The 14,657-nt window shown below is 41.3% G+C and overlaps 1 protein-coding gene and 1 long non-coding RNA gene across 2 annotated transcripts; one reads left to right on the top strand and one right to left on the bottom strand.

Annotated features, from left to right (window-relative positions):
* Window positions 1-4,462: 4,462 nt before the first annotated feature.
* Window positions 4,463-9,832, bottom strand: LOC141911285 (uncharacterized). The gene is made up of 5 exons (XR_012619997.1): window positions 9,815-9,832; window positions 9,590-9,694; window positions 9,167-9,491; window positions 4,735-5,000; window positions 4,463-4,653 (listed from the first exon to the last, which is right to left on the bottom strand). It is a non-coding gene; the product is annotated as an uncharacterized LOC141911285 (long non-coding RNA).
* A 2,113-nt stretch (window positions 9,833-11,945) lies between these two features.
* Window positions 11,946-14,152, top strand: LOC141910482 (uncharacterized). The gene is made up of 4 exons (XM_074801173.1): window positions 11,946-11,981; window positions 12,264-12,408; window positions 12,880-13,103; window positions 14,056-14,152. The coding sequence occupies exons 1-4, from the start codon at window positions 11,946-11,948 to the stop codon at window positions 14,110-14,112; spliced, it is 462 nt and encodes a 153-aa protein (XP_074657274.1). The 3' UTR covers window positions 14,113-14,152.
* Window positions 14,153-14,657: the final 505 nt, after the last annotated feature.

The following is a 14,657-nucleotide window of genomic DNA, read 5'->3' as shown; positions in this document are numbered from 1 at the left end:
CATTGTTTAGAGCTAGGCGTGTGTCTCACTAGAAAAAAATATAGAACCGTTTCTAATATTCCAACGAACTTCGTAAGATATTGCACCAAATTCAGAAACCTCTTTTTGTTGTGTGTCAAGTTTCTCAACGGCTAAAGAGCTGTAAACATATACGTAGTTGGAACTTAGTTGAATTACATAGAAAATATTTCGGTGTTTACAGTAATATATGAAGTTCACCCATACTCCTTGAAGTAGTTGTCTCCGCAGTGATCTCCGCCGCTCTACGATCCTACTGTAATAAACTGTGGTACATCAGACACTAAGGTTCTCGGTTAAAACTGAAGATACGTGAATCGATGTTTGTCGAGGCATTCTTTCAAAAATGACGGAAGTGTTTTTTTAGAGACTCTGGTTAAGCCATAACGTTCCTACGTTAAAGTAGAATATTCATGTGTATATTTATCAGATAATTTATTCAGGTTATTATCTATGGTAGGCATGTACTACCGAGAATGACTGAATTAGACCACCTGATGTGCTCTCAAGTCAAGTTGACTTTAGACACATTACCTCCTTTTACCTCTACCCAACTTAAGAGTAACCAACCTAATTTTTCAAATAATTGGGGTACGGAGCTGCCTCCCAGAGTTCTGCAAATGTCATCAAATTAAAAAAATTTTTTGTCCGTCTTCATTTTCAATCTAGTAACGTGTAAAACTCAATTTTCTATCTTTGCAATTTGCAAAAAATTAGTGTTTTCATTTCGCCAATTATTTAAATCAATTACAACACAATTTTTACTCTTTTTTTAATTTCTTCTGAAGATTTTATGTTGAAAATACTCAAATGATAAAAGAAAATTATTCGTATTTTTGTCCTGTCCCGTTTCATTTCAAAACGCCTATTGTAAAGAAAACTGTTTTTTCCTCTGCCCTCCCACTTAGCTTTTTGTAAAAATCCGTACTCCAAGTAATCAAAGTAAAAAGCCTGTTTGTTGTACAAAACTGGATGTAACAAACTTCAATAAGCGTCAAATCTGATTGAACCAGCTTTTCTAGATAAGGTATTCCTGTTAACGTTGCTATTATTATGTGTTTTTTTTTCAGAGAAGCTCTACTTCCTCAGGACATGATTGCTGTCAGCGCGTGCTGGACTTAACCAACAAATACCTAGTGAGCTTCAGACCTTCCTCGCTTACCCGGGACCTGATTGCTGTCAGTGCGTGCTGGACTTAACCAACAAATACCTAGTGAACTTCAGACCTTCCTCGCTTACTCGGGACCTAATTGCTGTCAGTGCGTGCTGGACTTAACCAACAGTAGTGGACTTATTGCCTTCCTCGCTTAATGGGGCCTGCTTGCTGTCAATGCGTCAATTGGACCTAACCAACAAAAACTCATTGGACTCACTTTCCTCACATCCATTGGAACCCGATCATTGCTTTCGGTGCTTGCTGACTAAACCAACCGGGACAGGGCAGATCTTTGCGCTGTAGCCTGGATGTCATGGAAAAGGTCGTTATAATCTATGGAACTACATTCAATAATTGGTGAGTAGACAATTTTAGCTGTTTGTTGTGTGTAGGGAACTTAGATTAGGTCGCGTGTAAACTCTTTTAAACACAGATGGATCCTTGTTACAGCATACTCGGATACGGAGACTCAGATTCCGAATAAACTGTGTGAGATTATAGGTGTTTGAAACCATAGACATTTTTAAACCTTGCACATCTTCGGGCCACGAGTCCTCGATTTCCTGACATCATTGGTACCCTACAAAATAAATCGCATGAAAATAGGAAAACTAAATCACGCTCAAATAATGCTAAAACTGTCCATTAAACGAACTGATTGTAAAAGTTGGCTATGACAGTGGGGAGGCACAGGGCATTTCGTGTTAACCCATGCGTGACGCCGGCGCCGTCAACAGAAGCGATGCGCAGGGTTTTTAGTGTTCACCCATGCATGCACCTTATATAGACATTTATACAGCACCTGAGAGTAGTCGAGCTAAAGGATAGGGAAAGTGGTCGTATTCATTAAACATAAGACAATTTTGTTCTAAATCATTGATTCAAATTAGTTTTGATCGTCTGCTTGCCTGGAATTATGAATAAAATATATGATCGGTCAAGGACGATAAGCCGGGTTATAACTGGTTGATATAACGGTCCCGTGAAGTTTGGGTTTGACTATTTCACGGAATGGCTACTTATTGTAATACTGTTATTAATGTGTAAGTTTCCGGGTTGTTCGGAGATTGTGGCTACTACGAAGGGTGGTTCTGAAAAGCGCAACAGATGTCGCCTTCTCAGAACACTCGGGAGGTTAGCTCGGTGGGCAGAGGACGGCGCTCCGGCCCACCGGCGAATTCGACAACCCCAGGATTCTTCCGAATTTATCATCGCTTCTGTCTCAGGGGAACTTTCGGCGTCACCCAAACAGCCACTGCTTAAATCTACTCGCCTGGCAATTGTCCAGCGATCCTTGTCAGCTTTAGGCTTTTCGGAACAGGCTGCCTCTTTTATCGCAGGATCTAAGCGGCCATCAACAAGTACCATTTACGATGCCAAATGGGGTCATTTTGCGGATTGGTGTGCTGCAGGGGAAATTGATCCATGCTCACCCTCTGTAGCTCAATTGGCAGATTTTTACTGCATCTATTTGTAGTAAAAGGTTTGCAGGTTATAACTATTAAAGGTTACCACTCCGCATACATTGCGTGCTTCTGGACGACCAAATGTAACAGGGGATCATCGGATATCCCAGCTTGTTGCAGGGTTTTCTGTTTACCGGCCTCGGGTACCGAGGATAGTTCCACCATGGAATCTGTCTGTAATTTTGAAGATATTAATGGAGGCTCCATTTGAAGCTCTTTCTGCATCGCCATTTGCGAATTTGTCAAAAAAGACTGAATGCTTGCTGTTCTTGGCTTGCTCGGCCCGTCGTTCTGAGATTCACGCGCTTCCAGTGCGACAAGGTCATAATAATGTCTTCGGCCCAGCGAAGGAATTTGTTTCGCTGCGGCCTGCTTTGGAGTTTTTGGCAAAGAACCAACGGCCAGGCTCGGTTGGTCGTCAATGGCGAATTGAAGCCCTACAACATCGAGTGGAACCTGGTCTTCTGGACAGGACATTATGTCCTGTCCGGGCGTTGTGTTTCTATTTAGATCGCTCTGCTCCACAAAGGGGTTCGCGGGAGTGGTTATTTATTCCGCTGCTGGATCACCTGAAGAGTGATATTTCTCGGGACACAGTTGCCCGATGGGTCTCTTCACTGATCAAGGACATTTTATTGAAAGAGAATCTTTCCTCGGAGGGAGTTGTTTCTCATCAAGTGAGGTCTTTGGCTACTTCCTGCGCAGCCTTTTCAGGTGCTCCGTTCGAAGAAGTCTGTCGGGCCGCCTTTTGGAATTCTCCATCGACATCCACGTCATTTTATTTACGGGATGTTTCAGGCCAGTTGTGCTCATTAGCATCACTCGGTCCTGTTGTTATGGCTCAATGTGTCCGTTCTTTCGGATCGGACTCTTTAGCGTAGAACAGGGAGGGGACCCCTGAGCTGGACGGACTCACTGTGGCCAACCGGTCTTCCCTGTGCTACAGTGCTCCATTCCGTGCTTGGGTAAGTGCTCTTTTACCTTGCGTTTGAGCGGTGGTTTTTCTATTTACCTTTCCCACCATCCTTGTGCTAGGCTAGTCTAGCAAAACCCATAGGAAAGGGTACAGTACTCGACGGAAATATTACAATTTTTGAAACTAAAATTTGTACTTCCGAGTAGTACTTACCCTTTCCTATGGTGGGAATCCCACCCACCTGCCCCGCATAGCTGCATTTTTGGGTCTGCTATGACGTAAAAAGATGGATTTCGCCAGTGGCTAAATGAAATACCGCAGGGCCGGGTCGTATAGAAAAACCATTGGCGATAAATCCAAATTGGAATAAAACTACTCGGAAAGTACTACTCGGAAATTTTAGTTCCAAAAATTGTAATTTTCTGTCCTCTTCCGTTTCATTTTAAAACGCGTATTGTTAGGAAAACTTTTTTAAATTTTTTTTCCTCTGCCCTCCCAATATTTTTCTTGCAGAAATCCTTACTCCAAGAAATCTAAGTAAAAAGCCTAACTGTTTGGTGTTCAAAACTGGATATAACAAATAAGCGTCAAATCTGATTGAACCATTGGTTGCTTTTCTAGATAAGGCATTCCTGCTAACGTTGCCAATTTGTGCTGACTAAACCGACAGGAAGAATATTTATTCCAGTCAGAATCAAAACTTGTTAAATATGGAATTGTTTTCTGTTTCGGATCAGCTTTTCTCACCTCGAGGCTGACTAAACTGACACTAATTGACCCCAAACATTTTCAAAATAACCCATGATGCTCCATACAGAAATTGGTGGTGGGTGAATATGTTTAATACCGCATATAGCAGACTACAATGTATCAAGTCAAATTAAAAATCATAACGGTGATGATTTTTTTTGGTCTTTTTCAGAGAAGCTCTACTTCCTCAGGACCCGATTGCTGTCATTGCGTGGTAACTAAAGCAACAAGTACTTAGTGGACTTCAATCCTCACTTCCTCGGGACCCAATCATTGCTTTCGATGTTTGCTGACTAAACCAACCTGGACCGGACAGATCTTAGGGCTGTATCTGGATGTCATATCTCCTAGAAGGAGAAGATAACTAGGAAAAGATCGTAATGATCCATGAAACTACATTCAATAATTGGTGAGTAAACGATTTTTACCTGTTTGTTGTATAGGGAACTCAGGTTAGGTCGCGTGTAATCCTCGCTACAGCGTGAATCCTCGTTACAGCAAACTCGGATAACGGTAGAATCATAATATTCCGAATAAATTGTTTCCGAGATTATAGGTGTTTCCAACCATAGACATTGATACAGCACCTAAGAGTATTCGAGCTATAGGCTAGTGAAGGTGGTCGTATTCAATAAACACAATGGCAATTTTGTTCTAAATCTTTGATTCTAATTAGTGTAGATCGTCTGCTTGCCTGAAATTATGAATGAAATATCTGATTGGTCCAGGGTCGATATAACGGTCCCATGAAGTTTGGGTTTGACTATTTCACGAAAAGGCTTCTTATTGTAATACTGTTATGAATGTGTTAGTTTCCGGGTTGTTCGGAGATTGTGGCTACTACGAATGGTGGTTTTGAAAATGCAACAGATGTCGCCTTTGCTAATTTACACTTGTCGTAGAGTTTTTTCAGTAGACTTGCTCGGTGGGCACAGGATGGCGCTCCGGCCCACCGGCGAATTCATGACGGAAATGGACTTTTCACTAGCCTGGTTTTTGCTATTTCCGACCAACAGATGATCCCTCGTTTACCAGACTTAACACTAAATCATCATCTTAACGATTCTCCCAACAAAGAAGACTTAAGCTATGTTGATTGTACTTTCTCAGTGAGCTGAATAAATGAAGACGTGATGGCCTTTCTGGTCTCCAGCAACGAGTGGGATTCAGCAAGGAAATAGGACAGCATTCTTGATGGCAGATTCTGAATATAATTACTGTGGAAACCATTCTGTTCTGTTTTTGTTCAAAACTGCGGCAAGTGTAAATCTAGAGTCTAGAGGCACATGTGTTCACCCACGCGTGACGCGGGCCACGTCAACAGTGGAGAGGCACAGGGTATTTAGTGTTCACCCAAGCGTGATTCCGGCACTGCCACCAACAGTGAAGAGACACGTGGTATTTAGGAGGCAGGAAGGCACAGGTGTTCACCCACGCGTGACGCAAGCACCGTCAACAGTGGAGAGGCACAGGGTGTTTAGTGTTCACCCAAGCGTGATGCCGGAACCGCCATCAACAGTGGAGAAGCACGTGGTATTTTAGTGTTCACCCACCGTCAACAGTAGGGAGACACATGTGTTCACCCAAGCGTGACGCCGGCACCGTCAACAGTAGGGAGGCACAGGTGTTCACCCACACGTAACGCGGGCACCGTCAACAGCGGAGAGGCACAGGGTATCTAGTGCTCACCCAAGCGTGACGCCGGCACCGTCAACAGTGGAGAGGCACAGGGTTTTAAGTGATTCAACCATGCACCGTGTTCACCCAACCGTTACGCCGGCAACTTCAAAAGTAGGGAGGGTGTTTAGTGTTCACCCAAGCGTGATGCCGGAACCGCTATCAACAGTGGAGAAGCACGTGGTATTTAGTGTTCACCCACCGTCAACAGTAGGGAGACACATGTGTTCACCCAAGCGTGACGCCGGCACCGTCAACAGTAGGGAGTGTCTAACCAAATTAAGTGTTCAACCATGCGTGTCGCGGGCACCGTGTTCACCCAACCGTTACGCCGGCTACGTCAAAAGTAGGGAGGCACAGGTGTTCACCCACACGTGACGCGGGCACCGTCAACAGTGGAGAGGCACAGGGTATCTAGTGCTCACCCAAGCGTGACGCCGGCACCGTCAACAGTAGGGAGACATGTGTTCATCCAAGCGTGACGCCAGCACCGTTAACAGTGGAGAGGCACAGGGTATTTAGTGTTCACCCATGCGTGACGCGGGCACCGTCAACAGTGGTGAGGCGCAGGGTATTTAGTGTTGACCCCTGATTGATTGATTAAAAGCAAAATTTTCCAAGTCAAAAGACGGTTATGACGGATAACATTTAGACACGTCTACAATCTTTTAGCGTTCAGCAAGAAAATTAAACCGCTATAGCAAGAAAAAATCACTACAATCAGCGTGTCTAATATGATTGATTCGAAACAGTATTTGAACCAATGCATAAAATGGTAAATGTCTGAAGGGGCCCATGGTTCCTAGACATTGATTGATAACTGCATTACAGATGGACCCTCGCTATCACAAACTGTATTGGTTTGACTATTTCGGATGGCTTCACACTTCACTTACCTACTCTAGGAACACAAGAATTTCCAAAGTATCGATAGGGCATAGGGTCGCTCTCTCAATGGAATGAAGCAAAAATGGAGGTCGACAGCCCCCTGAGTGTCTGAGCAGCCCTGATTTTCAGGATCCACTCTGCTCACCCCTCTGCTGGCGAAGGGACTAGAAAAGGTGTCTCAAACATAGCCTGCTTCATCTTCACCTGGCCAGCAAACCGCGGCTGGCAGGAATCCCCACCTGGCGGTCGACCAAAGAAAGATACATTGATCAAATTCGGCACATGGAACGTGCGAACACTGATCCAATAGACCAGAAACGGCGCTTGTCGCCAGGGAACTGGCCCGATACAACGTTAATATAGCTGCGCTAGATCAACTTTGACCTGCAGAGCAACAGCCGTTTTTAACCCGAATCCGTCAGTTGGCCGGAGCGCCGCCCTGCGCCCACCGAGCTGGCCTCATAAGTCTCCTAAAAAAACTCTACGACAAGTGTAGATTAGCGAAGGCGACATCTGTTGCGTTCTTTTAGAACAACTCTTTGTAGTAAAACGCCACGATCTCCGAACTCGGAGGAACCGTACATTTTTATGATATTATATTACAATAAGAAGCCATTCCATGAAATAGTCAAACCCGATCATCATATGTCAAGATATTTTGTCAGTTAATCCAATTTTGCTATTTCCGATGGATATATGGATCATATCATGAAACTCCCAACTTAAATTATTTGAGAAATTCTCTTTTTGGATCGGAACTCAAATTTTAGAACCAATGCACCAATAGATATATCGATTAGATTTTGTCCAATTGCCATGAATCTGACATTTCTACTTTTATCGATGAATTCAATTTACTGTTGTTAGACAAATAGGCAGGGAAACATTTGTTACTTGATCGGTGAGTAAGTTACTAGAAAAACTCGTTCACAAACGTTGCGTCACTTTCTATGATAGATTTGGTGTTATTGTGATAATTAACAATTTTTTTTGATTTAACTTAAATTTTCATGAAAGTTGAAGCCGAATAGATAGATGGATTAATGATAAACACATTGAATTCAGGAAAAGAACTAATCAACTGCAGCTCACATGTACAATACTGTAATGTTTTTAGGGAGAAGCACTTCCGATAGTTAGTAACATCATTGATGATTCTACTAAAACCTGCTGCCCGTTTGATCAGCAAGTTCCGTTATTTAGAACACGCTGACCCTATTTTCGCTCGCCTGAATATACCCAAAGGGCAAAAATCTAACAACTAATCAACTAGCCACTTATTGCATATCCATAGATTTGAAAATGATTAACCAGAACCTTCGACAACTATTGAATTTAAATTTTCCTAGTGACGATCAACCTACGGTTTACATATTCAAATTAAGAGTGCCTTATTCTAGGATTTAAACTAGAAAATCAGCCGTAAAATATATGTGGTTTTCTTTTTTGGAAAAACTTCGATCAATTATAAAGCGAACCTGTCGTATTCACGTTTGAAACATTAGCCTAAATGACTTTTTAGAAATCTTATATCACGCATATTTGCAATTACGCGTAAAATGTTTGTTAGGCCACGCTAATTTTCCGCTTGCATCAAAAAAGATTCGCCAGTAAAAAGATAAAAAAGAAAAAATCTGGCATGCTGAAATCTGTGTAGTTTCTTTTAAAAAGAGTAAAACGCTCCCGCACGCATCGCGAAAAACAAAACTGATCAGACTTTTTAATGTTTTTGTCTCACGGTCGCTTCTCAATTGTTACTGTGGCATGTGAGCATTTCGGTAATGAGGTGCCTTCCATCATGATCCCAAGGTCGTTAAGCCCTAAATTTCCCCTTTTGCAAAATGAGAGAAAAAAGATTGTTACCTCGTCACTTTGGGATTTGTGAAATGGCCTTTTCTTTTTTTCCGAAAAAGGAAGTCAAAATAAAAACCCGCCATTATTTTTAAAGAAAGGCTGACTAGAAACAAGTGTATTTTTGCGTGGCCTTAGCTGTTGATATTTTCTATTTATATTCATCAAGCTTCAGCATATACGTCTACTTATAAACTTGTGCGCTGTGTGAACGAACATCTCGTTTGTTTTAAAGCGTCTAATGATAGTATAACAGTTTATCAAAAATTAATCTCTATTCCGTTCTAAAATCGAGTTATCACATACAAATTCAAACAATTCGAGTTAAGAGGGAGGAGTTATAGGAGTCTAATTTTGCGGTGCCGAGGGTCAATCTGTTTATACCAAGCTTAAATCCGATCGAATTTAAGTTGCCTACACATCAAAATTAAAACTTCTACTCACCAATTCATTAATGTGGCTCCGTGAATTATTTCGATCAGTTAAACGTGTATCTCCCATAAAAGCTATGATTATCTTAGGCACAGTACACAGATCCGATGAATCGCCTATCGGATCGGGTTGTCCAAGCGAGTGTCCAAGAAATGACAGCAATCAGGTCCTGGAGAAGTGAGGAAGGCATGCAGTCCAATGCGTATTTGTTGGTTTAGTCAGCAAGAATTGACAGCAATCAGGTCCTGATGAAGTAAGCAAGAACTGCCGTCCCTTGCATACGTGTTGGTTTGGCGGGGGCATTGACCGCAATGAGTTCCGAAGAAGAAAGGCTAATCTAAAAAAACGCCATGAATACGATTAGAACTGTGAGATTTGCTTCGATACAAGAAAATCGTTGTCCGTAATATCCACTAGTAAACTCCGAAAACTCACCACCCATTTTAGGAGCTTTCTACGAATTTCGTCGATAAGTCTCGAGTCAACAGTGTCGGTTTTAGTCGAAACGTTGTATTGGCATCAAAAAAAAAAATTGCTGATCTGAAAAAGATTTTAAATAAAACGATTAAGTATTTTAAAAAGTATTGGTAAGAAGGTGAAGCGAAATAAAGTATATACAAATGAGATTATAGATAAATCCATTTGAGATTCAACACTCACCTTACCGCGCCAGAGGACTGGACATGTATGCGCGTGTATGGTGAATTCGACCAATGTTGAGAATTAATCCTCAGAATTGGTTCAATTCAAATCGAACACGCATTACATGATTTCAAAGACCGAGGACAATAACAGGACACAACATGAACTATGAGTTTGTCATAACGCGATTCAATGGACACCGGCACCACCGGTTAGATAATACCAGACTGGCCCTGTATACATTTCAAATATGCACAGTGAAGATAAAAGATATTCTATATATGTCCTCATTAAAATGATATTTTAGAACGATTACTCAAATTCATTTATGATCGAATTATCATAAAATGAAATTTTAGAACAGTTTGCAATGCAAATCAAAACGAAATTGTCTTATTTGTATTATTACTGATTTTGAACAATCTGCGATGAAATTTTTCTCGCATACAACTCGAATTATCTGTACCCAAAGCAAAGCCACGTAATGCCTCGACACAAAACACTTTTTTATCTGTTCTGCCAATAGCGCTCGAACGATCGAGAAATTCTATATCCACTTTTGTTACTGTTCCCTTCCATTTCAAAACGCCCATAATATGGAAATATATTTTTCACTTCTTTTCCCCCTGCTCTCCCATCAAAACGTGGTGGAAAATAACTAATTAGGAAAAGAGCCGCGATATCTTAGCGGTTATTTAAAGTGCTAGGCGGAGGATCATAAAATAGGAAATATACGGTTACGCCGTGGCGGTTATTGCTAAAGTTGTAAAATACTGAGCGTTTTGAAACGTGACGAATCGGCTAATCATCGTACGGCGCATCAGTGACTCGTCGATATTTTATCAATTTAATCGGGAAAGAAATAAATCAGTCCGACAGAGTTCTTGTGATCGGAGACAGCGCGTAGTGAGATGCATGCCGTTAGTTTTCTGCACGATTTTGATTATAAACTTCAGTTTTCTCAGTGGAGCCAAACTACCGATTTGTAAGAGACTTATTGAATCGTGTTTACAATATACGTACATTAGTATGAATCACTATAGTTTAAAAACGGCTGACCGAGAATATGTCAGCATAACTGACAGCAATAAGGGAATGAATACAGAGGGCGCAAACGCAGCTGGCTGTCCATATAGAAACTCGTTTTAATTAGAAATAAGACAACGACGGCATTCGCTGTTTCCGACCGCTTCGTCAAACGAGAAACTATACGATTAATGACTGGTGGAACTCCGGAAAACAATGATCCTCGTTGACGGATGAGTGGCAGCTTGAACGCCGCGCGCACTAGCCACCTGCTAGCACTCGAAACGATTTGACTTTTGAAAACCGCGCTGACAAATTAATTCATTAAGATCGTATTGAAAAAGCGAAGCGAAGCTTTGGTACATAAGTTCATTAGAGCCCGTTCTTATTTCAATTGGCTTTCAGAGCTTCGTGAATTTGTATGTATCGTTTTTCGGCAGTCGAAGCTGCTGCAGATCCGGTCGCACAGTTACAATTAAGATCCGGCTTAATAAAGTTGTAAGATTAGCTTTAGAACCGAAAAAAGCTTAGTCAGTTAGATTGGCTGTAGAATGAGTTAAGACTCGGGGGCCAGTTGCACAGTCGTGACTTAAGTCCAAAAGTGGTCTTAAATCTTAAGACTGGTCTAAAGTTGTTAGATAAGTTATGGAACTAAGTTGGTCTTAGACTGGTCTTAAGTCTAAGCCATGACTGCAACCGGCCCCTGGTCTCCAGTTGTTGGTCTTTGAACTTAGACTTGCTTTTTGGTCCAATAACGAATCTAACAAGTTAAAGTTGTAGAATTCGTTGTTGAACCAATATGAGCTTAAACGTTCTTGAAATGTTGTTATATAACCAAAATAAGCTTAAGTTGTTAGATAAATTATTGGACCAGGATAAGTTTTTGAACTAGACTTACGTTGTTAGATCGGTTGTAAACCTAGAAATGAGTTTAGTTCAGACTGGTCTTAAGTTGTCAGCTTAGAACTTGCTCTTATCATATGAATTACGGCCCGCTCACGAAAGGGCTAGACTAATCTGGTCGATAAAAAGGCTCATACGTAACTGTGCAACTGGGTTCTGAAATTTCTGTAGTGCGGAAATTGAAGATCAATTGTTTTTTCGATATCGCGAGTTAGTCAGGATGAACCGGAATATATTGATCGTCAGCGCATTCTACGTGAGTACATTCAAAAGTAGAAATATCTCCTTTGAAATCGGCGACAACCTTACAAATAGGATCCTCGCGCCGCGGGCAGGTATTCGAACCTGGTGACATCGTAACCCAGACCGATTAACCCGAGTATAGTGCATTTCCTATTAATTTCCTTGAGAAGATTTGCAGGGTAAAATACTTTTTAGGTGTGACTAGTTTATTTGACGCACGAGCTTTCGCTCTAATCTCATTTATGTCAATGTAACTGAAATTCATCCCTCGTTTTGTGTCCAATTCGAATTGTAGATTATTGTGGGCGTGTCCAGCGAGCTGTCACTCAGTGGAGCAGAAGGATTTAATCATGTAGCGATCGACGTAAAAAGACGAAGCGCCGATGACCAATCAACTTCAGTGGGAAATCGTGAAAAACGCACTACGGAAACAAAGACGGGTAATCTTTTAAAACTATGTTCTTATTTGACTAACGTGACCCACTTCACAGTTGAGTGGGTTTAATTTGAAAAACCCAGTTCCACAGTTGTATGGGTTTAATTTGACTCTGAACCCAGTTCAACCGTTGGGTTGGTTTAATTTGACTACGAACCCAGTTCCACAGTTGTGTGGCTTTAAAATGACACTGAACCCGGTTCCACAGTTGTGTGGGTTTAATTTGACGCTGAACCCAGTTCCGCAGTTGTGTGGGTTTAATTTGACTCTGAACCCAGTTCCGCAGTGGTTTGGGTTTAATTTGACTCTGGATCCAGTTCCACAGTTGTGTAAATCATACATACATCCATGTGGAACTGGGCACGGCATACAAACGTGTGGAACTGGGCACCGGGAACCTATCACGAATAGTGACATCATCTTGTATACGTGTATTCGTTTTCTGTTACTGAAATTGAAGCGGGTACTCTCGCAGGTAGGTGTTACGTCACTCGCATCGATTTGAACGACGCCGTCGTAAATATAATGACCAGGGACGACTCATATCTCATCAAAGCTCAGATCATTCGGGACAGCAAGAAAGGTAATATCACCACAATGGAACTGAACTTGATGCCGCTGTTCGGAAAAGACGTTTACAACGATTGCAGATTGAACGACGCGTTGGTGAAACTGAAGGAGGAAATCGCCAGTGGAAAGGTGTGTAGGCGTCTAAAACGAAGCTAAATTCCAGGGCCCGCTTTTATAGAGTGGTATTGACTTTAACCCGTGGCCTAAGTTAATTCATTTTCAGTTAGCCCCCGGTTTAAACATAATACTAGTCTACAAAGTCGAACCCAGGCCCGTACTTAAGCCTGGCGGACACGACGTAGGCGAACTCAGAAACATTAGACAGAAAGTAGTCGAATGAAACACTCTAATCCGCGTTTCGAATTTTTTATACCATGTAATTTATTGAATATGAACAACGACGTGTCGGCTGTTGACTGACAGCCATCATCATTCCACTTTCCTTGTGTCGTGTGCGTTTGGCTTTAGGAGATACGAGGAAACACGGTTTCGGGGACAATATTTCCGAGCGAGATCAAACATGTTTGATTCCATGAAATATGAGTCCCACAATCACAAGTTCGAAAGAGATTTTAAAACATAAAGAATTTATTAAAACCTCCAATTTTCGGTTTTATCCTAAAAACCATTCTCAAGAGTGACTAAAATTATGACATTTCACAGTATATATACCAGTAAAAAGAACGACACACACTATTGCACTAGTGGTTTTTAGGATAAAACCGAAAATTCGAGGTTTTAATAAATTCTTTATGTTTTAAAATCTCTTTTGAACTTGTGATTGTGGGACTCATATTTCATTCGTCTCTCGCGATTTATTGCGTAGTTTTATTACGTTATGTTTGATTCCATATGTCCGTGTTTCCTTGCGTCGTGTCCATCGGGCTGTAGCAGGGACAAGGAACAGGTAGAATATTGGAATATTGGCCCTTGTGACAAAGTAGAAAATTACGATGTAGAACAAAATTCTAAATGTCCACAAATTCTTACTACTCATAAGCACACTTGTTCCTTATCGTAAGAAAGGCATTCGTGTCGAACTTGCGTAATAATTCAACGCAATTCTACGATACTTTTTCAGCAAATAGAAGCCGAATACGTCGACTGCAACGGCTTCAAACAAGAAATTCAGACGTAAACGTCACTCACTCACCGAAGATAAGATTCAGATAAGAATAAAAGCGTCTGTTTTGTCTTTTTGTTCTCTTGATAGAAAGAAACATGATTTTACGAGTTTCTTTAATGGATTTTGCCATCAACTTTCTATGATTGCGCTAACACAGTTCTAGCCAGTTGTGTCATATCTGAGATGAAATAATAGGTTCGTAATGAGCCGTTGCTATGCTCAGTAGTAGTCGTAGGTTCAGTAGTAATGGTAGGCATAATTGTCACACAATGAAAATAAATATTTCACATTAGGCCTAAAATAAACCTTGTTTCTCATGGCCCAAATACTTGTAGGACAAATTAAAAAGTACCCTTTTGAATATTGCAATTATGGGTACTCAAAAATTGGGGGTCTTACGAATGCCATGCAATATGACCAATCGATTCAACAATGATAAGAGAAAACTTTGTACAAAGGAACAGCTATTAATGTAGAGGGTTATAGTTGAAAGATGTAGAAGGTTAGAGACAGTGTGATCTTCAACCTTTATTGTATATATATATTTCCAAATCTCG

This window comes from Tubulanus polymorphus, chromosome 9 (assembly GCF_964204645.1).
Source record: "Tubulanus polymorphus chromosome 9, tnTubPoly1.2, whole genome shotgun sequence".
NCBI classification, from domain to species: Eukaryota; Metazoa; Nemertea; class Palaeonemertea; order Tubulaniformes; family Tubulanidae; genus Tubulanus; species Tubulanus polymorphus.
This window is presented reverse-complemented; position numbering and strand designations above follow the sequence as displayed.